Below are 23,976 nucleotides of genomic sequence, written 5' to 3'. Positions count from 1 at the left end.
GTTTTGTTGTGGAATGAAGCTCAGAGCCTGCAGCTTCAGATCTCAGCAGTGCAGCATGGGTGTTTAAACCTAATGCAGTATTTTGCATTTGTCTTTCAGCCTTCATAAAAATCCATTCAATTCCAATCACAGTGATACAGATAAAGAACAGCTCTTAACCATTTAGAAAAATACTTCAGAGCTCACACAAAGGTGAGTTAATTTGAATATTTTGTGATAGTTTAATAACTGTTTAATAAATACACTAAATGCAGCATGCAAAAACATACAGTTTTGCTGTTGGTGAAACTTGGGCAATATACCCCAAGTTCTCAGTAACAATATACAAATCACAAGGCAGTATCAGTGTATTAGTAACCTGTTTATCAGTATTTTACTTTGTCCTATTTCAAGATACACTGTATAAATGTACAGCAGTGTTTTCCAATCAAAGTACCTCTCTACAAGAGATTGCCAGAGGTTCTGCCAGAAATAGAGAGCTAATTATAGGAAAATGCATTTTTGAGCAATTTTTGCATATAATGCTATATCTGAAATTTTATAATGCATAGCATATTCGCTAAGGTAGGTAAATCCTGGTATCTGTAGGTAGTAAAGAGATCCTACAATAAAAATGCATCTTAAGAAGGGAAATTTATGGGTATTTGATCCAAACAAGTTCTTGGTAAAGAAGAAATTTCATAGCACTTTCATTACTGTGTTTCTGTTGAAATACTGGCTTTCTTCCAATTAATTTTTAAAATGATGAAAAATTTAATAAAATAACTCTGTCCTTACTAACTTATGGTTTCAATCATAAATTGACATAAAATTTTGTGGGGAGATTTTAATTTAGATAACTTCAAATGCTTCTTAGAACGAAGAACACTTTCAAGCTGGTTGGTATGAAGAGGGTTAAACCTTCTTTGTGGTGTGATGGATTTAGCTTTATCAAAACTTTCAAAAACAGTTTGGGGATTTGTTTTATCTCTTATGACAATTTTTTTAAAAGTTTACCCAAATAACTGAATAAATTATCAGAGGGAAACCAACAAAGACTATTTTGATATATATATATATATATATATGGGAAGAATTTGTCAAGTAGACAGAGCTTTTAGATATGTTGAGATTTGATCTTGGGACTGAATGGTATCAACTGATGTTAGGAATTATACCTAAGTGAACTAGGTTAACGAAATTTTAAGATTTAAGAGGACTCTGCTGTGAATACAGATGCAACTCATAAGTATTTTCAAAATGAAAAAGAAACCTTTGCTAAACCATGAGGACCCACTGAGCCACTGCTTAATGCTGGCTTTTTTAGTGTATAAATGAAGGAGTTAAATCTTCTCTTGAATGGGAGAACTCTATATTATACTTAATTTTCCTGCAAGCAGAATTGAGCATAGCACGGCAACCCAACAAAACATCTATCCAATAGTGTTACTGTAGCATTACATTATCTACATGAACTCAACCATGAGAATAGCCATGGTCATATATGTCAGCTTGGTGTTAGGACACAAACCACCAGGTTTTTGGCATGTTGTTCACTAATCTATCAGCTTGACCATTTTCCCTCTCATGCAAGCTTAAATATATTAGAATTTGCAAATAGTAATTAATATGGAAGGAATGTTGGTCACATTTTTCAGAAATTCATAGCTGTCTCTAAATTCCATTAACTAAACTTTGTCCCAGTCTGAATGACTGACAAATAATTTGACTAAGAATCTTTTATCAGTAATACAAAATTTAAAGTAATATATCTGATTGGATAGAAGCAATAAGGTATGTTCCAAATTTTGAAAATCATTATCTATCTATATATATATATATATATATCTCAGGGGGTAGAGGACATTCTCTTTCTCTCTCTCATGCACACACACACACACACACACACACACACAGAGAAAAGCATCAAGAAATAAATAAAATATTTTTACAGATCTGTTACAGATAATTAATTTGGCAGATCTACTGATAAGGTTTACTGAACTAAGGAGAAAAAAAAATTACTTGGTTCCATCTCCAAGGATAAACCTGAGAGTTTAGTTTCAAAGAACTAATGTTTAGATCAATTGTCTTCCTGTATATACACCATGGCTGGAAAGACTAACAAAGCACAATTCCACCTGTAAAATGGATTCAAGTGAACTTTCTCTTATTCCAGATACTATTGCTATTTATGCTGAGTAGACACTGCATGAACAAGATCACTTACAAAAATAATACTATTTACTATATACATAGAATCCCTAAGCAACACCAACAAACTGTCCACCCCTCCCCAACAACAAAAACAACAACAACAACAGTGATGAAACAATGCTATAGAGTTGCAAAGAGAAGAACATCTAAATTTAAATGATCCATCATGCATGTACACAACGCAGAATTCACCCATGTGTATTGTAACAGACTGCTATAGATGGGGGAGAGAAAAAAACAAGTACCTAAAGGAATAGGAGTTTTAAAACTGTAGTTTTATTTTGTTCATTCAATCATGAAACAGTGCATTTTATATAAAGCTGGTGATATAGATGTAAGGAAAGAATTTGGTACTAAGAAGATTAACTAGGTTGAGTCTATATGAACAAACCACCATGACACAGTCAAACATATAAAACAACAGAATGAGCAAACCAGGCAGGCGAAAGCAAAGAGCAGGAGAGTTGGGAGGTGGGAAGCCATCATGAGCATTGAACCAACACCATGATCAGCAAAACACAACTTCATAATTACAAGTATTACTACAAAAACTTTCAAATTGAAAATTGGTCATAAGAACCAGCACCACTATGATTATCGTTATCACCATTAAAAAAAAAAACACACACACACAGACACAACTATTATCAGAATCATTACCTTCAAAATTGTAACAAATATTATTACCATCTGGACAAACCAGCACTAAACCCCTCCCCAGTAACTATCATTAGCATCAACTATAATCATCATCTGTAGATTGGCTCTATCATAACTATTAATCATATACATATCATCATCATTTTTCTTATCCTCCTCACCACCATCATCATCAACATTACCTCATCCATCATCAATGGCATAAAAAAGAATTTACATAATGTTTCTCTTAGGTGTCCAAAAGGACAGTGATTATATCTTTTGACCATTTATTATTCTTTTTTCACAAGAAAAGAGCAGTAACCAAGAGAACCCCTCGATTTTTTTTTTTACCCCTATTTCCCAGAATAAAAAACAACAAAAGTCCCAAATCATTACTTACTTCATTAGTCATGGTAACAAATTATAATAATTACAACCACACTAACTACTTAGTAAAACATTGTTCTAATCCAATTCGCAAGATAGACATAACCTTAACATATTTAGTGCTCAAACAAATTTTCTAAAGTTCCAGCCATATCAAGAACTGATATTCCCAGCCATTAAATAACCTATTATTTTAATATATTTAATGTATTTTTCTTTCCATGCTAGCAGCCTCTATCACCATTAACACCAAATTTCTGTTTATACTAAATTCTCAGATTTTTTTTTCTCTCCAAAGTACAAAGGTCTGAGATTTCTTTGATCACTATCTAATGTGGTTACTAATTTATCACAACTCCAATACAGTGTTGTGTCTAGTATTCATCATACACTAAAATTTATACTATACTCTTGATCAATAACAACCAGATGAGAATTCCCAACTATCAAATTAGTCAAGCTAAACAAGTCTCCATTACAAACAGAGCATATCCCATACTTTTCCCTCCTCACTCACCTCATATTACAGCAGATATTTCACTGAGAGTTCTTCCTTAGAGATTGACATGGAATCACAAACTAGACTCATCATGTCCATATTATAAATTCAACAATTCTGCAACACACAAATCCGTTTTATAAATCCATTTTGTTATCAGCAAAACAAAATTTTTTAAATTTGTTATATTCATTAAACTGCAATACTTAAAACTATTCATTTGCTTCAATGTAAACTATCAAATTCACAAATCCTCACCAGCATGAACAACTAGTCTACAATAATTCTGAAAATTTATACACACTGTAAACCTGTAAGTAGTACATTGTATTCTCTGGTGGCCACTTAGTGCAAATGAGAGAGAGAGAGAGGGGGGGGGCATATTTCTGTATAATATTTGGCAGGATTAGAAGTTTGAATTTGAAACTGAGGTACAATGTAGAAGATGAATAGAATATACTTTTTTATAGCTTACATATCTTCTGATGTTTGCTTGTTAGTCATTAGACTACAAACAACCATGATGGGATATGCCACTTTGAACAGTTTTGGCTGCATGAATCAGCAACGATACTTTTTTTTTTTTATGGTTTGTACTTATTCCATCAGTCTCTTTTCCTCAACTGCTAAGTTACAGAAATGTAAACATATCAAGACTAATTGTCAAGAGGTGGTGGGTGACATCCAGCAGTGGAATAGTCACCACTGATGAGCTTCAATTTTAAGCAAAACTAGACTAGTATGGTGATCTCACTCAGTGTGGGGCAGTTATCTTTCCTGATTATATATGTGTATATATATATATATATATATATATATATATATATACATACACACACATATATATATAAAAGAATTTCTATCTGTCTGTTTATCCCACAAAACATAATTCAGACACCTTCTCATTTATAAGCTTGAGTGTTTTGTCCTTTTTCACATTTTAACTATGATGATCATAATGTTGATGATGGTGTGACCAGAGCTAAAGTACCAGAATTTTCAAAGAATCAACACCTTTCAATCTCTCTCTCTCTCTCTCTCTCTCTCTCTCTCTCTCTCTCTCCTCCCTCTCTCTCTCTCTCTCTTTCTTTCTGTTTGGCCGGAAATTGTCCTGGCAAGAATGGTCAGTGTTCAAGATAATGACAACTACCACACCATATATATTTATTCAAGGATTGTCTGTTCTACACAATTAAATCTCTCTCTCTCTCTCTCTCTAATGACTGCAACAAGTAAAAATAAAATAAAGAAACATTCTTGGGTCAATACATCCAACTAAAAATTCTTCAAGGCAGTGCCCCAGTATGGCCACAATCTAATGACTGAAGCAAGTAAAATGTAAAAGGAATGAAAAGATAAAAGAATATTATAAGAGTGGGTGTTTTGTCCACTTTCACCAGCAGAACGGAACTCTAAAGAAATGGCACCACTATTATTTTATCTGTCTGTTTCTTTCTCTTTAAAAGAACACACACATACACATACATGTATATTCAATCGTGTTTCAGATATACCTATTTTTCTAACTTCTCCATTCAGATATAGATATACACATTTCTTTCACATAAGCAGAGACAATCTGACAGTGAAGCTATACGCACACAGGCACAAATTCACAGCGAAACGAAAATTGACACACCAACAAAAAGACAACCACACAACGCCTTGCCCTGCATTCCTGTAATATAGCGTCGGAATTTCAGCAAACCACTGACACCATTCAGCATTTGTAAATTCATTTCACTATTATTTACTGATATTCACACAGCATTTGTACTTTCACTTCATTACAACTTACTGATATTCCTTATCAAACACATTTATCCTTCCCTTAAGCTATTCTTCTATATGATATACCTATTTTCCCTGAATTACTGTGACATAGCATCCAAATTTCATTTCACTATTACTTACTAATATTTATTATCAAAAATGTCTCATAAAAAACAGACAGTCACAAAACGAGCCCTAAACAAATGCACAACATGCATCAGAAAACGACAATGAGACAGGCACAAGGCTTGTAGATCAGTGACAGAGAAAATAAGCATGACTTGCATCTGAAACCGAACATCAACAAAATGCACGACTTGCAGACAGCAAACATAGAATGGCAGCACAACATGAAGAAGAAAACAAAGACAAAGGACATGTAGGACTTGCAGCTGATCGTCTTCAAAAAGCATCATATATGCAAGAAACAACACAAGAAACAGCAAACAGACTTGCAGATAGCCAACAAATAATGATATTGAAGTTTCTTCCACTTCAATAATTACATAGTTTTCGCTTCTAAAAATGCATGCATACAGGAGGAGTAAACTATACATATAATAATATATTCAATGTGGCTCCCGATAAACAGTAAAAGTAATTACCCGATCAACGATGGGTTTTACTGCTAGTGTGTATATATATCAAGAATAAGGAGAAAATGAAGACGTAATTAATAAAATTATTTATCAATTATAAAATATGACGACATCTCTGACAGCTGTTTCGATTCAGAAATCTTTAGATAATTAATTTATAAAATTGATAAACCGAATAGAAATACATGTTGAGATAACAGCTATAAAACCACTATATATATATATATATATATATATATATATATATATATATATATATAGAGAGAGAGAGAGAGAGAGAGAGAGAGACAGACAGACAGACAGACAGACAGACAGACAGACAGACATACAATGGGCTTCTTTCATTTTTCATCATCCAAATCTACTCACAAGGCTTTTGTCCTTAACTCTAGTATAAAGGTTAAGGATTTGAAATTAGAACTCTCATTGGGTAAATTACAGGAAACAAAACATACTCAAATTTACAAAGGTATGGCACCCACACCAGTATGGAAAGCCTGCAACAATATAAGCCAATGGGGAAATACCATGCTTGAAATACTAGTAGTCCTTGATGTACAAAAAAAAAATAAGATAGTCACAGCTAGAACATCACTGATGATAGGACTTGTCAATAAAGGCCGATCAGGGACTGAACAATAAAAGCAACTTTCAATCGAATCATGTACTATTCATGAAATAACCAAATCTCCAACAAATCACACCTATTCCCATAATCCTTTGCCTATACAAAGCATTTTCATAAATTTGTCCAAATCATTCATGCTGGTTTTCAGACTTTCAGCTAGTCCCTGTTTCATATGTTCTGAGTAATACTCAAGTAGCTGAAAACAATTAGGGATGTGCTTCATTATAGGATGCATGGAGACCAAAGAAATAAGTTTTTTGTATTACATGTGATACGCAGAAATTGATAGATGCGTTAGATAATGTAGTCCTAAATAGATTGTCTAGAAAGAAACACGATGATGGGATAATTGTAACTGAAATGCTTGCCTTTGATCAGAGCTGGCCTGAGCCTGGAGCAAAGCAAAAAGAACGACTTGCAATCAGTGATGTAAGTAAAGAGGCGTGTGTGTGTATGTGTAAATAAATATATATATAAATACACACACACATTCATAAATGTATAAACATACATGTGTATGTGTGTATACAGATGTATACACATATTTATGTACAGCTTGTTTCAAAATGAACATCTATATTGAATGAATGAGACTGAAAACCATTCATAATTTCCAAGCCATTTCTATTATTCTTTCACAAATGTAGGAAAATTAAGAAAGAAGTGTTATGTAAATAAATAGTCCATAAGACATATTCCACTATTGCACAATAATATTGGAAGAGGTGTGTGGGAGACAGCGGACAGAGTTGAGGAATGAAGATTATTGGCAAATTTTACAGTTTCTTTTTCTCTCACCATCCTCAATATATTTTCATTTTGTTGCTCATTTTGTTTGTTTGTGTATGTATATGTGTGTGTGTGTATATATATATATATATATATATATATATATATATATATATATATATATTTAATAGTTTTCATCAATTACACTCATCTTTCATTAACACAATGCACTTACTAACGTAATTGCTTTGTCCGAAAATTAAAGAAAAAAAAAAAGGAATTATAATTGCCAGCAACAAACCATTATAGCTGAATATTTTATATTCAGCAGTATATGTGGTGATAAGGCATACCAATACCAATTATAAAGGAAACTCATATCAATACAGACAGCTCCTCCGGCACCACTTCTTGCAACATGAAGTAAATTAAAGACATAAATATAAAAAAAAAAAATTAATATATTTGTGTATGTATATTGTGTACGCACACACACACACATATAGGAAAACACAAAATAAAGGAATAACATAAATGGAATGGATGGGGGTAGGGTGAAGAATGAAAGGGTAAAAAAAAAATAAATGAAATTAAAAAAGAATTAAAAATAAAGCATCGTTTAGTAAGGTAATAAAAATGTTACTTATTACTTCATACAGAATCGACTCAGCAAGTGTGATCTTGGTGTTTTGTTGTTATAATTTCTGTGTTAAATAAAATGTCTCTTTGCTCTATTTGTTTGCTTTCTTTTTATTTCTGTTTCATTTTCTATTATTTGTGTGTGTGTGTGTGTATATATATATATATATATATATATATATATATATATATATATATATATATATGACTCTTTAATCAATTGCATCTGATCCAATCAAATAATATCGGCAGCGTATGGAAATTTGCACAACCAACCCGTGCTTGTTTTGGGGACTGCATGATTGAAGCTACTTCATTACCGACAAGAAAAACATTCTAATTAAAGTTGGAAGGAAAACAATAATATTTTTTCTTTTCTTTTTTTCCTTTTTCTCATAGTTACATTGCTTTCATACATCATCTTTGGGGTAATTTTTTTTTTATCCTTTTTCTTTTTTAGAAACTTTTTTTATTTTTAGTATAGATTTTTGTTTTCTCCTCAGTGTGTTTACTACATTTCATTTTGTTTCTTTCATTTAGGCCCTTCAGGATATTGACATTGAGGATTCTATTGGTTTTGTGTGTGTGTGTGTGCGTGTGTGATACATGATGTGGTTAAGTTACAGGATGTAGGAATAAACAGTTCATAGGATAATACATTTGTATAAAGAATAACTGTTTTCACATAAGAATTAAATAGAGAAAACAAAGCTAAATAATAAGGATTTCTCATACACAAATTGCAAATCCATGGACACTATAGCTCAATAGAAACTTAACACTTTACAACTATTAAATCAAAGTAAGATTTTTAAAAAAAACAATTTTTTTTCTAATTTTAACACAATGACAGTAATTTTAAGGGGAGATGTGAATTGATTAAATCAACCCCAGTATTTGACTTTTACTGTATTTTATTGACCCCAGAAAGATAAAAAGCAAAAGTCAACCTCAACAGGATTTTGAACTCAGAACTTAAAGAGTCCAAATAAATAGCATGAGGCATTTAAACCCCCACTCTTTGTACTGGCCCTCACAGTTTACCATCTTTGTTCATTCTTTGTCACAAGATGATGGGTAAATACTGCTAGATGTAGCCAAAAGAGAGAGAACCTAAATAGTTTGTTTCTAGTCCTGACAAGGAGGAATGTTTTTCAATCATCCTTGAAGTTGTAACTAGTGGTGTTGTGACAACAGCAATTCCTGAAACTGCTGTTGTTACTGCTGGTTCTATTGCTGCTTGCTGTTCAATCTGGCAAGAGGAGGAGTGAGCACACCAAACAGTAACCTCACAGATGGCCCTTACTGCTACACATGTATTAGTTAAACTTTTCATTCCATGCCCATAATAGGGCATAGATTCAAGGTGGTCCTGTGGCTTGACTCCTGCTCAGTGTATGGTGTTTTTTAGTTACCACTCACTAACTGCCTGCATTGTGCAACAAAGGTGACAAAAAGCTAAAAGGACAGTATCACTTCAAATGTGCTTGACTGTTACTCTTTTGTTCTACTGATTAATACATTGTAGTACAAGCCTGAGAGCAGGGAAATAATGCAACCTCAAAAATCATACAAACATCTTCATACATCCTGCCCAGGTCAATGAAAATCACAATGGCAAGAGCCTTCTTCAAATGTTCTGGGTACAACTGAAAATTCCCTCCATCTGTGAAGTAGAGGGAAGTTACTTTTCTCTAATCTCACTTTTTGAATAAAAAGCCTAAGCTTTTGTGTGTGTTTTGGCTCCATATTCTTATTCCTGGATGGTCACAGCAAATCTGAAATTTCTTTATTGCGAGCAGCTCAAGAAAAGAGGATATTTATTCTGTTAAAATCTTGAGTAACACTATTTTGTGCATTAAAACATGCACTTTGCTCTGAAAATTGCATTTTTTTTCCTGTGTAGCTTTTAAGTATAAATGTCTGTGTTATCTTTTTCTTTTTTTTTTTTTTTCAGAATGAAATTTTAGGAGCATACTTTGTCTTAGTTGCCATGTTTTCAATGCCTGATAACAAGCATTTAAAAATAGTGCTTGTCTTGTTAATAAGGAGGTCAAACAGTAATCATAAATAATAACCCTAATTTCCGATGAACAGCATTCACAAAACATTAGTGTAAACTGACCAGCATATAACTTGTATGATCTGATTTTTTTTTTTTTTTAAACCAATCAGCAAAATGTATGTCTGACCAATCCTACTCAAATAATAATAATAATAATATTGATAATAACAATGATTTCAAATTTTGACACAAGGCCAGCAATTTCAGGGGACGGGACAGGGTAAGTCGATTACAATGACCATAGTGCTCAACTGGTACCTATTTTATCAACCCCAAATGGAAAGAAGGCAAAGTTGACCTCAATGGAATTTGAGTTCAGAGCAAAATGCCACTAAGCATTTGTCCAGTATCCTAATGATTCTACCAGCTCTTCCTTTTCTAATAACAACAACAACAACAACAACAATAATAATAATAATAATCCTTTCTACTAAAGGCACAAGGCCTGAAATCTTGGGGGAGGGGACTAGTCAATTACACTGACCCAATGTTTCACTGGTACTTAATTTATCGATCCCAAAAGAATGAAAGGCAAAGTCAACCTCAGTGAAATTTGAACTCAGAACGTAAAGACAGATGAAATACTGTGAAGCATTTTCTCTGGTGTGCTAATGATTCTGGCAGCTTGCCACCATTAATAATAATAATAAATAATAATAATAATAATATCAAAACCTCTAAATTTGGATGAGAGGAAACATGCAGAAAATCCTGTGACAACAAAGGTGACAACCAAGTAAACTGTATGTTCAAAAGGATCATAAACAATTTTATAGAGAAAGAACTGTGTATAAAGTGCACTTAACCAATTAGTTATTTGTTACTTGTAAAACACATTTGAAAATAAAGAAGTAAATGATGGAGACAACCTTTGCTTTCAATGAGAACGAATCCCATGTTTTATCATTTTTATGTTCAGGTTTAAATAAAAAAGTGTTAAACTTTATCTTTTTTTTTCTTTTTTAGGTTTTTCTGAATCCTACAAATTAGGAGAATCTATGTCGACTTGCTCTTCATGAAAAGAATATATTGTAATACATAGAGAACAACAACAAAAAAAGTGAGAGAAGAGCAAGAGTAAATCAATGTAGAAGTATCACATGTCTATTGTGCAAAGGATATTATGTGTGGAACGTTTGCATACAAAAAAATAAGAAACTAAAACCTTAAAGTAACATGGACATATATGTATTTATTGTTTGTTTGTTCACTAGTCAATGATTTTTCTAGATTCAATGCAGGAGCAATGTTCTTTATGCCATGGAAAAGCCAACCAATCTAGAAAAATAGATTATCTGAAATAAACCGTCACAGAAAGAATAGGAATCTTAGACAAGTAAGAAAAGTAAGTGTAACTGAAGCCGAAATAAAATCAGTCACATTCTGTTACAGTGATGTCCGAATTTCAGGGCCTCCAATCTTGAGAAAAACTACTGCCAAATGCAATAAGCAGAACAAGGAAAAAATTATGGCAAGTGTTACCACCACCACCACCACTGCCATCATCATCATCATCATCATCATCTGGTTTTTCCATGTTACAGTGTGAACTGTTATTTGGTATATGATCTTCCAAGTATCAACCATTCAACAAAATAGTACTCAATGCAGTGCATATGACAGGTCCAGGTTTAACACTTTTGACATCAGACTACCTGACACTGGCCTTTGGTTCTGTGATACATATAAAAACCAGCCAAGTGTTGGTATTTACGCTTAAGCCTGCTCTATTTTATTAAAGAAAATTTTTTGTTTTCAAAGTTCTGTTCCAAACAAGTTTAATAATAAATAGGCTTTTGTCTTTTTTGTGCTAAATTGCGCATGGACAGTGAATCCTACCATAAATTATCAACACCATTTCAATGCTGGTTTTTCCATACTTGTATAGGTTAGATACCCTTCATTGAGGTAGGTTTTCTATGGCAGAAAGCCCTTCCTGTCATGAACCTTCAAGTAAGGCAATATTCCCCCTTGACCAGACATGGTTTTCACAGAAGACAAGAAACAAACATCACTGTTTGTAGGACAGTCATTCTTCATTTACAACCATCACACAATGTTGGGACAAGGGTACATGCAACCACACATGAACACACGGTAGGCTTCTTTCAGTTTCATCTACCAAATCCACTCACAAGGCTTTGGTTGATCCAGAACTATAACAGAAGACACTCACACAAGATGCCACACAGTGTGACTGAATTCATAACCACATGGTTGGTAAACAAGTATCTCAACCACTAAGCTATGTTTGCGCCCTTCATATGGTAACAAGAAAGGGTTAATAAATCAACAAGGTATTAAATTTGATTCCCATGTAAACTAATCACACCATAAATTAATTCCTTACAAAACACAAGGTCTCAGATCAACAGAAGAGATGAAATTGCATTTCACTGCATTTCTAAAGAGTGTTACACTCACATGTGACACGAAATGTGTAGACTAAGACTTAATTGTAGACTCAGCTCTCCACAAGCTTTCCTTCACACCACGGATGCCACAATGAGTAATAACGGCTACAAATAAAAGACAATCCATGTCTGCCATAGTATCTATTAAGATTCTCTAGAGAAACTGTGGAAAACATTACAGTAGTCTTCCTTCACAGTGCACTCTACTTTCATCTAAACTATTATGCAATATCTGAAGAAAGACTGATGTAAGTCAGTTGCTTTACTAAAAATATTACAACTATTGAGATAGCAAAAAAAAGGGGGGGGGCGCTTCTAATATACTTGCAGAACTTCATATTTATCTAATTCTTCACACATGCACACACACAAACACTGCCACCAACAACCATCCACTTACACGTACAAAATTTCTGTTAAGTTTACATTATTACAACAAGTTTCTTGTCTGTAATGTCAGCGACAGCGTATTCAAAACTTCATAATATCCATCATTGCATGCATGCATTATATCCCACCCACCCACCCACCCCACACACACATGTGCGAATGAAAATATACGTGTGCACACACATACTTATACTTCGATGTCAAGTCCTCAACTTGTTATTTCACCAAATAGAAGTAAATGCTACTTCAATCAATACATTTCTATATAAAGAAACACATAGAGAATAAAAAGGAAAACAGTTAATATATAGGGAAGCATATATAAAATGAATATACAAACAGAAAATAAATAAGAGCCAAATGCAGCAGCAGCAGCAGTAGTGGTGGTGGTGGTAGTAGTTATAGTAGTAGTAGTTGTAATAATACATCAATGCAGAATAAAAAATATATAAAGTATTTATGCCTGAAGTGGTAAAATGCTCTTGGCTATGTGAAACTAGTCATTTTAAAGTAAAACTTATGTACACCATCTTCAACACTACCAGCTAATGTTTTTTTTTCTCCCCCTATAGGATCTACATAACTACAACAGTGGTGATGGTGGTGGTAGTGGTGATAGTGGTAACAGTGATGTCATGAGTGGTGACGGTAACAGTGACAATGATAGTAATAAATGGCGGTGAATTCTCTGAGTCAATAGAGATTTCGGTAATAGTATAGATATATCTGCAGCACAAGTCATCCTATTTAAACAAGTTTCTCCTCCTTCACTACTGGCATGTTTGAAGACACTCATCAGCTGATTTAACTTGCTAGACTTGGTAGCCAAATCTCCCATGAAATGAGAAGACGTACTGGAAAATTCAGCCCTAAATACATTAGATATCACACACACATCCAAATAAGTCCAGTAATCACAGCTAGAGCATCAGTTGAACAATAAAAGGTTGACAGATGAAAATGTGCAAATCAGCATACATATCACCACCAATCAGCAAACAAATACTACCAATGTCAAATGAAGGGATATCCAAACACAAAACTCACACTCATACAGACAGACAAAATTTAACACCAAAATCTCACATGAACACTTTCCAGAAATGGAGAAAATAATGTCAACACGGTCATTGCTGTAAATCATCATCATCGTTTAGTGTCAGCTTTCCATGCTGGCATGGGTTGGACGGTTCAACTGGGGTCTGGGAAGCCAGAAGGCTGCACCAGGCACAGTCTGATCTGGCAATGTTTCTACGGCTGGATGCCCTTCCTAACGCCAACCACTCCGTAAATGTAGTGGGTGCTTTTTACGTGCCACCGACACAGGTGCCAGACGAGGCTGGCAAACAGCCACGATCGGATGGTGCTTTTTATGTGCTACTGGCACGGAGGCCAGGCGAGGCTGGCAATGGCCACGATCGGATGGTGCTTTTTACGTGCCACCGGCACGGAAGCCAGTTGGGGTGGCACTGGCAATGGTCACATTCGGATGGTTCTCTTATGTGCCACCGGCACTGGTATCACAGCTACCCTTTCCATTGATGTTGATCGTAAATGATCTAATTAACCCTCAACCAATGTTCTGTGATGAATTCCACATGGAGACCACTAAAGAATAATCCTTTCTGCAACAGGAGCAAGGCTTGAAATCTTTAGGAGAGAAGGCTAATTGATTACATTGACCCTAGTGCTCAACTGGCACTTGAAAGCAAAGTCAACTTCAGCAGAATTTGACCTCAGAACATAAAGACTGACAAAATGCCACTAGGCATTTTGTCTGGCATGCTGGTGATTCTACCAGCTCACTGCCTTAAATAAAATAAAGAATGATAAAAATTAGAGTCACATTCCAACTAAGTTCACACGTGTGTCACACCAAAAGACCTACAGGTGTAAAAGAATATATTTGGTAATGGAGTAAAAGAAATGATAAAGACTACCGTACTGCAATCTAAATAATAAAAAAAAAAAAACAATATATCAAAGAGAGCAGGTTATTATAAAATTTAGTAAAGGCAAAATGTATTTGGAGGACTGGATCTGTGGATCACACAAGGTTATTTGATCAAATATCTGAGTCACATGTGTGTTCACTGAGAATTAAACTAGGTTACACATTGAAATGCCGAGAGAAAGTTCTTGCTTTTCAGAAATCCAATTAAATTAAACCATTCAATCTATCTTATTTAATTGATTCTGAACATGACTTGTTGAACTCACCAAGGGTGCAGTTCAAAGAAACAGCTCCCAATGACTCTATCCTACATAACACCATGTGTGTGTGTGTGTGTGTGTGTAATATGTAAATAGGTTCAATAACATATCTAAGATACTTAAAATTTGTGTGTGTGTGTGTGTATGTGCATTTGAGTTTACAAACAAGAGGAAAAAGTACAATACAAAATTAGAGAGTAAAAATATATTGTAGTGGTGAAATTACCATCTGTTATTACTCAGAGTTTAGTGATGTAACATGGTCAAGAGACAAAACTGAGTAGCAACAGAATTACATCAGCACTGATTTATACATCCATATATATATATTGCTAGCATGGAAAACGGACGCTAAACGATGATGATGATGATGATGATATATATATATATGATGATGATGATGATGATGATATATGAGAGACAGGCAGAGCCATCATCATCTATTAATTTCTTGTATATTGAGCAATAGGAAACTGCTACAAAGAACAAAACTTAGACTTATGAAATCTACTTGGAAACAAGGCAAAGATATTTAGAATTTTTTAGTTGAGATACCCAAGAAAAACCAACAATATACATTAAAGCAGTTGTAGTTTTACTCCAGAAGCAAAAATGACTGAAAACCATGCAGTAACTAATGTAATTGCTTTAACTCTTTAGCATTCAGATGTTTTGAATTTATCAGGCATTATTTTGTAGTTTCAAGATTTTTAGCATGACATTGGAGGATAGTTGGAAAAGCCAGTTCTGGCTGGTATGAGCATAGAACAGGTAGAATATTTCAGCCAGGTAAGGTCAGTGTAAATGCTAAACTTGTGTGGAATACCTCTTCTTCTAGAATCTACAATGATTCATCAAATCCATGATTTCTGTTAGTAATGAACTTGCATGCAGTCTTTCACATATTGGAGTTAATCCCTAACCACAAGATTCCCTACCAAAACCTGGCTAACACTGCTGTTGTTATCTTGATAAGCAGAAAATTATCACAATGAAGTGACATCAAGTTTAATGGAGAACATCAAATTATGCAATCAACTTCTAACAGTGCAATTTTAAAAGCATTTAATCAGCTGAAAACATTTAATGTTCATTTACTCATTTACACAAATACAGAAATTTATTAAATAACATGAAGAACGAGGAGAAATATATATAGAGATAAAAAGAAAATAAAAGACAATTAACAGCAAAGAAAACAATAATGAAAAATTTTAAATGCGAAATGAAGCTATTGTTTGCTTTTACCATTTCTTGATAACATTTTAACAAAAATGTTACATAATGTAGATAATGATAAATTATCTCTGTCTAATTAAAACCAAGCCCATCTAAGTTTTATATAGAAGTTATTGCAATAATATTCAGAAATAACAGCAGCAGCAACAGAACTGAGCATACCTAATAATAACTTGATGTTACCAAATAATTGTTGAAAGATAATCACAGCATAAAGGGGTGCAGTACTTAAGTAGTTAGAGGTCTGCAATAAATCTCAATCCATATTGTGCTTATTTCCATTTACCGAGCTGATAAAACAGACATTACTCTCAGTTTGCAATCACCAACACCATCAGTCATTCAATTTGCTACACAGTGCACAAATAAGTATGGAACTCAAGTAAGCTTTTTTTTAATTAATTTCATCAACTGAGATCTAATATGACAAAACTTCAGTGTTTTTTTTTTTTATCAAATAAAGTAAAGGTGCAGGCATGGCTGTGTGGTTGAAAAGTTTGCTTCCTGACTTTGGAGTCCTGGGCTCAGTCCCACTGCATGGCACCTTGGGCAAGTATCTTCTACTAGAGCCCCAAACCAATTAAAGTTTTGTGAATTTGGTAGAAGGGAACTGAAAGAAATCTTTGTCAGGAAATTGTGTGAGAGTTGTAAATAAACATCATACTTTGCAAGTGACATTTACTTCCAGTTTTCAGTGAATGGCACATCTAGCTATAGGAAAATATTATCTTGCTTGAAAAAAGGCAAGGGTTAGTGACAGAAAGAGCCTCAAATTCCATCTGACCCATGCAAGTATAGGAAAGTAGATGTTAACCCTTAAGCATTCAGACTACTGCGTCAAGTGTAAAGCTTATTTATTGAAATTGTTTTGAATTAATCATGTATTATCTTGTGGCTTTGAGATTTTGATAATGTTATTGAATATTCTTAGAACAACATTGTAAGGTAGATGTGAGAGGCCAGATCTGAACATAAAAAAGCCAGAACATTTGGGCTGAATATGATCAGTTTAAATGCTAAAGGGTTAAATGACTAAGGCTTTAACCTATCATATCTCAGAAAACTCAAGATATATTTTTCTTCTTGCTAAAATGCTGGTCAATTGCAGTTAACAATATCAGATGATCTGTTACCAGAGTCATGTATAAGTGTGACACTTATCTATCATATACTAAACAGAAAAACTAAGGTATCTATGTAGATCACTAAGTTTCCCTGAAAGACAATGTGAGGTAGTGTTGGTCATCAACATGTATGTAACAGGTTTCATTGTCTCATTTACAGTGCTAGTTATCTGAGAATAGAGAGATGGAGGAGGTTAAAACAGTTGATGTTTGGTTCAAACCTTTACAGATTACTATTTGAAAGGAACAAACAAGTAGGAAGGAAATTCCAGAAGCCTAAAGTCCTGGGAAAGAAGTTCTCAAAGAAAAGATAGTCACATATATGACAATGTAAAGAAGAAAAAGAAAAGACAGATAGGATAGGAACAAGTAGCTTCAAATAAGGAGAAACTAAAACAATATGCTTCTTCCATTGTAATCTCTATGTAGGTAAGTGAAGTTACAGAAATGGTAAAGGAACAGACAACATGCCTTAAGTTACATTCCTTTACATCGACAATTCATATATTGTCAGGGTTGATTTTGCTTTACAACTTTCTGAGAGATCAATAAACTACATACCATTTAAGTACTGGCATTAATAAAAAAAAAATTAAAAAATTTTTTTTTAAATCAAGTACATGCCGCCCCTACTAAAATATGGTCTTGACAAAATACTAGAAATCATTATAGCTCATAATTTATAAAAGAGATGAATGGCACTCAAAAACCAAAGTTTACTTCAGTTGTACTTACAGGTAATTTACACTACTGACTGCAGAAGAATACAAGTAAAACTGAAGTAACTCTAGTGAGATTGGAAAACATGAAGCAGTAGATTTCACTGAAACAAAGTAAGATAATGAGAGAAAGAGGGGCGTAAAATAGAGGGAGACAGCAATTTATGTGGTCACTTAACCTGCTAGTAATAGAAACCAAACTGCCTGTGAATTACACCTCACTATCTTGACAAAGAAAGACAATATTGTATTATATAATTCTAGATCTGCAATACCTTAGAAAAAGAACAGAGTGGTCATACCTAGAACTTTTTCTTTTCACTTGCTGAGTCTAAAGAAAAGAGCAATGCCCATACTCTTCACAAATCCTATTAGATCAATGAGATTGACACTAATCCTCTGAATCAAAGAAGTGTTCAATCAAGGTTGATTTGAAGTAACAACAATAGTAAAATAACTGAAGTCTATACACTTAACTCTGCACCATATTATCAACTTAATGTAATGGATTGTTATGACAAAAACTCAAAACTAAATTCAGGTGGGTATTAATATTTAAACCGCAGGTGTGTGGGCATAGGCATGCATGGTAGAGAAGCTTACTTACCAGCCATGTGGTCTCAGGTTCAGACCCAATGTATTGCACCTTGGGAAAGTTCTTCAGTATAACCCCAAGCTGGGCAAAGCTTAGGGTGTATGTGTATGAGAGTGAGAGAGAGACAGAGAACTCTTGTCATGCGATGGTTGTAAATGAGCATCATTGTTCATTTCCAGCCTTCTGTGAAAAACAAGTCTGGCCATAGGGAAATATGACCTTGTTTGGGAACAGGTGAGAATGAATGATAGGAAGGGCTTCTGGTTGTAGAGAACTACCCCCAACAAATTCTATCTGACCAATGAAAGCATAGAAAAGTGGACATTCAAATGATGATATATAGAGAGCTCATGAAGGGACATGGATTGGCTTAGTGGCTAGAGTATCCATCACATGATTATGAGTTCAGTTCCTGGTAGTGCGTTGTCTCGATCGGATCAACTGGAACACTCATTGTCATACTGGAGTGCCAGTTTGTTTCCTTCTTCAATTTTAAAATCATTTTGTATTTGGATGTAGATTTCAATTAAGAAGAGAATTTTAAATTAAATATAGTTTAAATAGCAAACCAACTGAAGAATAATAAAGAAGTGAAACTGAACCAGTGTATGTGATTAGTATTATTGGCATAATTACCCTCCCAAGGTAACCAAAAAAAACTAGTTGAACAAGTTTTCTGGAAATATTTAAAATTACTGGATCATCCAACCCTAAGATGTTTTTTTTAAAAAAAAAACCTTTTTGAAAAAGAAACTGAGAAAGATAGGAGGAATAGTGACATGGGAGAAAGAGAGGGAGAGAAAGGAGACAGAGAGAAGCAAACAGAACCAACAACTGTAAGCCTTTCACATCATCGCTCAAGGTCAGACACTAGTAGCTTGAACTTTACAATCATTGTGAATATCATGCGCGGATGAATTCTCACTGGTAAAACTGCGTTCAATGAAGAGAAAAAGATGCCTCATGCTTGCCAACAAACAACATTCCCTCTTTTGCCATCATCAATATCTCCCACCACTACCATCATCATCATCAAAATGATCATCGTTGCCCTCACCACTACAGAAACAAAATAATGCAAAGTTATTTTTAACAAACAAGATTTAGTACAAAGAATATTGATTATAGAGAATTTCTTTCGCAATGTTTTGTCCACTAGAATTAATCATGCATAACTGTAACAAAAGGATGACAGAAAACCGCGTCACTATAACAGGCACAATGGAAGTATGCTAATGCTTCGTTTTCATAACACCCACACACTTCCAGGTTTATTCTCACATATTGCCACTCACACAAAATTACAAAAGAGGTGGGAGAGGAGAGGTGGGAGGTGAAAAAAAATTACTTTCATCAAAATAAAAATAAATAAATCAATCATGTACTAAGAAAAAATAAAAGATAATATAATACAATAATTGAAGTACACACAAACAACAACAACAAAAATTGCTTAATTAAACTCAGTATTTAAACTTCAACACAAAAAAAAAGATAAAAAGCAAATAAAGAAATAAGAAAGAAATTAAGCCAGGAAATAGGCATCATAATTTGGGAAGTTCATAAAGCTACTTAGCAATAATATAATTAGGATCTTTCACTGAAAATCTATTCGAGGAGAAAATTATTAGACATAAGGGCAGGTAGGGGGGGAGGTATAAAAAGAGAACAGTACTTTGCAAATATGGTTTTTGTTTTGCTTTTTCTTTTTTTCTTTTTTAATTTCTAATTTCCTCCACTTTTCTCTCTTTTCACAAACACAAGAAATAATAAAAACGTAAAAAAAAACATCATTTGTTTTTAGAAGTGCGATAGCAAGATGGTTAATAACATGAACTGCACAACCTCTAAGGTGACATGTTCAAATCCTGCAACAGACATCAAATAACATCTAAGGAAATTGGGTGGGAGGGGAGAAAGGGTGGAGGTCAAGAATGAAAAAGTTGAAATAGAATCTATTCTTTTATTCGTTGACTGGTTTCATGCATTGGACTGTGAACATGCTGGAGCACCACCATCAAAGATATAATCAACTACATCGACATTGGTACATGACTGGTATTTATTCACCATGGCCAACATTATCTTTGTTTCTCCAAGCTTGATAAACATATGTACCAGTTAAAATACCAAAGTATAGCCAACAATTGATACCTCAATGTTCAGGGGGGTCAAATATTTCCAAAAGAGACCCAGCCTTCTTTCAAAATCATTTCCAGAAATTTAAATACCATTAAGATACTTGGGTTATTATTCCAACTATATTCCACCTCTCAGATAAAGGGTTGATGCCCAATTTAAAAAGTAAATAATTATAATATTAGACAAGGCACACACACATACAAATGTATATATGTGTGTGTACACACATACACATATGTACATGTATGTGTGTATAGGTACACAAAGATATAAATGTAAAGAGCACCTGTTCTTGAGCCACATAAAACACACCTGTGCCTGTGTTTGTAGATTAGAGGCACCCATGTACTAGTGCCACATAGAAAGCACCAGTGCCATATAAAACACCCAGTATACTCTGTAAAGTGGTTGGCATTAGGAAGGGCATCTGACCATAAAAACCATGTTGAAATAAACCATTAGAGTCTGCAGGCCAGCAGTTTGCCAGCTCCTGTCAAACATTCCAATCCCTGCCAGCATGGAAAACAAATATTAAATGATATATATATTTGAGTATGTAATTGAAAAGTAAAGATTCTTCCAGCTATTATGGATATGATACATATGCAAGCTGAATATTTACCATAACTTTAGAAAAGAGGATCAAGGAGATGCACCTCAGAATAAGTGCCCTTTTAATACATGCTCAGTTTAGTCATGACTGGATTTTTACAAGGAATCAACAAGGGAGTCTCTTATGGTTGCTCAACACGCAAACTCTCCCTCCAACTCTTAAAATAAGGACACGCTACATAATGTACATCTATATATTCTTAGGAAGATATGGTCGTGATGGTTATTGCCTTCAATCATCTATTTAATAAAAATTTATCTAGACTTAAATAACATCATATATGTGTGCAGCTACCTCCATCAGCATGATATTAAGAACACATCCAGAAAGAGGGATATCTGTCTTGTCGAAAAATCCTTCATGGCAAATTATCTTCCCACTTTGTGTATCAAACAAATCCATTATGGCAAATTACTTTCCCTTTTCTATTCAATTCTATTCAAGCATGACCCTATCAGCTTCCAATATGAAGACAGCTTTTTTTGCATTCACTTGCTCTAGCATCAACCTTCTCTCTCTGTAAAACATTGGTTGGATCACAGTGGAGGACATATTAAGTTGTGCTTCAAACACTTTTCTCAACACTTCAACACAAAATTCCCCATATCCTGCTTGTGACTTTCTATCAGATATTAATCAATAAACAGTTAAACCATCCAAGTCCAGAAGTACAGGGAAGATGGGGTGGGATGGAGTTGAGGTGTTTAATGGACTTACCTGCAACAAAACAAAGAAGAATTTAACAAATAAAATGTCCAAGAAGCAAAGAAAAACACTGAAATAAGACAGAAAAGGAATCAAGAGATGGAGGAAAAGACAGAATATTTCAAAGACTTACCATTCTTTCCTGAGCAACTTTCTCATTCTCCACAGTGTCCCCGGCATTAGTGGGTCCAAAAAACATAGCTTCCTTCTGGCGATAAGACAGATCAATACCTGGCAACTGAGTGACCCAGTGACCGAATTGGCGAAGGCAACTGATCCTCAAAAAGCACTGTTAAAGAACAATAGCAATTAGGAATATAAGTGAAAGGTAACTTTAACACACATACACACACATGCAAAAACACATACATATACACACAGGACAATGTACACATAATGTTAAAAAAAATTTTTACTTCTAATATACAAATGTAAAATCATAAAGGGAAACAAAGCCAAGAGAAAATGTAAGTAATCAAATTAAGAATTTAGTATTGATATATTTAAGAAAGAGAAAGGATATGAACAACTAGAAAAGAAAATACACAACGGAAGATTTTCTGCCGAAGAAACCTGGCAGCAAGAACATTTTTACTACAGTGTAAATGATATTAATACAAAATAAATAGAAAAGAAATTTTCAGTTGTATTGTTCTGAAATTGATTTCTCAAAGACCCCCAATCACACCACATCTCTTAATCATTAAAATAAGTCAATACAGTATCATAGTCTTAGTAATTCTTATTATCCTTCATGTATGGCTGCATATATTTACATATATACACATACACACAAGTGTATAGGTAGATGTGTAAATCATGTATTTACATACTTACAAGTATATATGTATATGCATATATATACACACACACACAAGTAGTGGGGATGTTTGTGTGGAGGCGTGTATACACTCACACATACAACTCATATATGCATAATCTGTGCCTGTGTATATTACATACAAATTGAAGTACAGACATAACTGTGTGATTGATAAGTTTTAGGTTCAGTTTAACTGTGCAGCATGTTGGGCAAGTGTCTTCAATCACAGCAGCCTCATACCTTGATTTGGTAGACAAAAACTGAAAGAAGCCTTTGAGAGAGAGAGAGAGAGAGAGAGAGAGAGAGAGAGAGAGAGAGAGAGAGAGAGAGAGAGAGAGAGAGAGAGAGAGAGAGAGAGAGAGAGAGAGAGAGAGAGAGAGAGAGAGATGGATGGATGGATGGATCAATAGATAGATAGACACAGGCGTGTGCGTGCGTGCACACTATTCATGTTTTGTTGTTTGGATAGTGCAGGGTAGTAGTAAGTGAGTGTCAATACCATAGATGAAGCTTTTGTCTGCAATCTTCCACAGAATTATGCCCAGACATTGTGTTGTTCTTAAACTGAAGAAAATATTACCTTTGTTGAAAAGGTAACAATTGGTGACAAGAAGTGAAATTTTACTTCAGCAAAATTTATGAGGGGACACACACACACCCCACCAGGATCATTTAACATCAGTTTTCCATGCTGGCATGGGTTGGATGGTTTGACAGGAAATGACAAGGCCAGGAGCTGCACCCGATTCCATAGACTGTTTGGGTCTGCTTTCTACAGCTGGATGCCCTTCCTAAAGCCAACCACTTTAGAGTGTACTGGGTGCTTTTTATGTGATACCAT

The 23,976-nt window shown here is 34.2% G+C and overlaps 1 protein-coding gene across 4 annotated transcripts in view; it reads right to left on the bottom strand.

The window, feature by feature from the left end:
- The window catches only part of LOC115213434 (protein SMG5-like), a 495,266-nt gene that overhangs the window by 261,502 nt on the left and 209,788 nt on the right, over nt 1–23,976 (bottom strand). For all 4 annotated transcript variants that reach the window (XM_036504028.1, XM_036504027.1, XM_029782410.2 and 1 more), the window contains exon 20: nt 22,446–22,601. In XM_036504028.1, coding sequence (XP_036359921.1) covers nt 22,446–22,601 — 156 coding nt within the window. The remainder of the gene's footprint in view (nt 1–22,445; nt 22,602–23,976) is intronic.

Source organism: Octopus sinensis, linkage group LG6 (genome assembly GCF_006345805.1).
Source record: "Octopus sinensis linkage group LG6, ASM634580v1, whole genome shotgun sequence".
Taxonomy (NCBI): Eukaryota; Metazoa; Mollusca; class Cephalopoda; order Octopoda; family Octopodidae; genus Octopus; species Octopus sinensis.
Note: the sequence above shows the minus strand (reverse complement) of the source record. Positions and strands in the feature narration are given on the sequence as shown.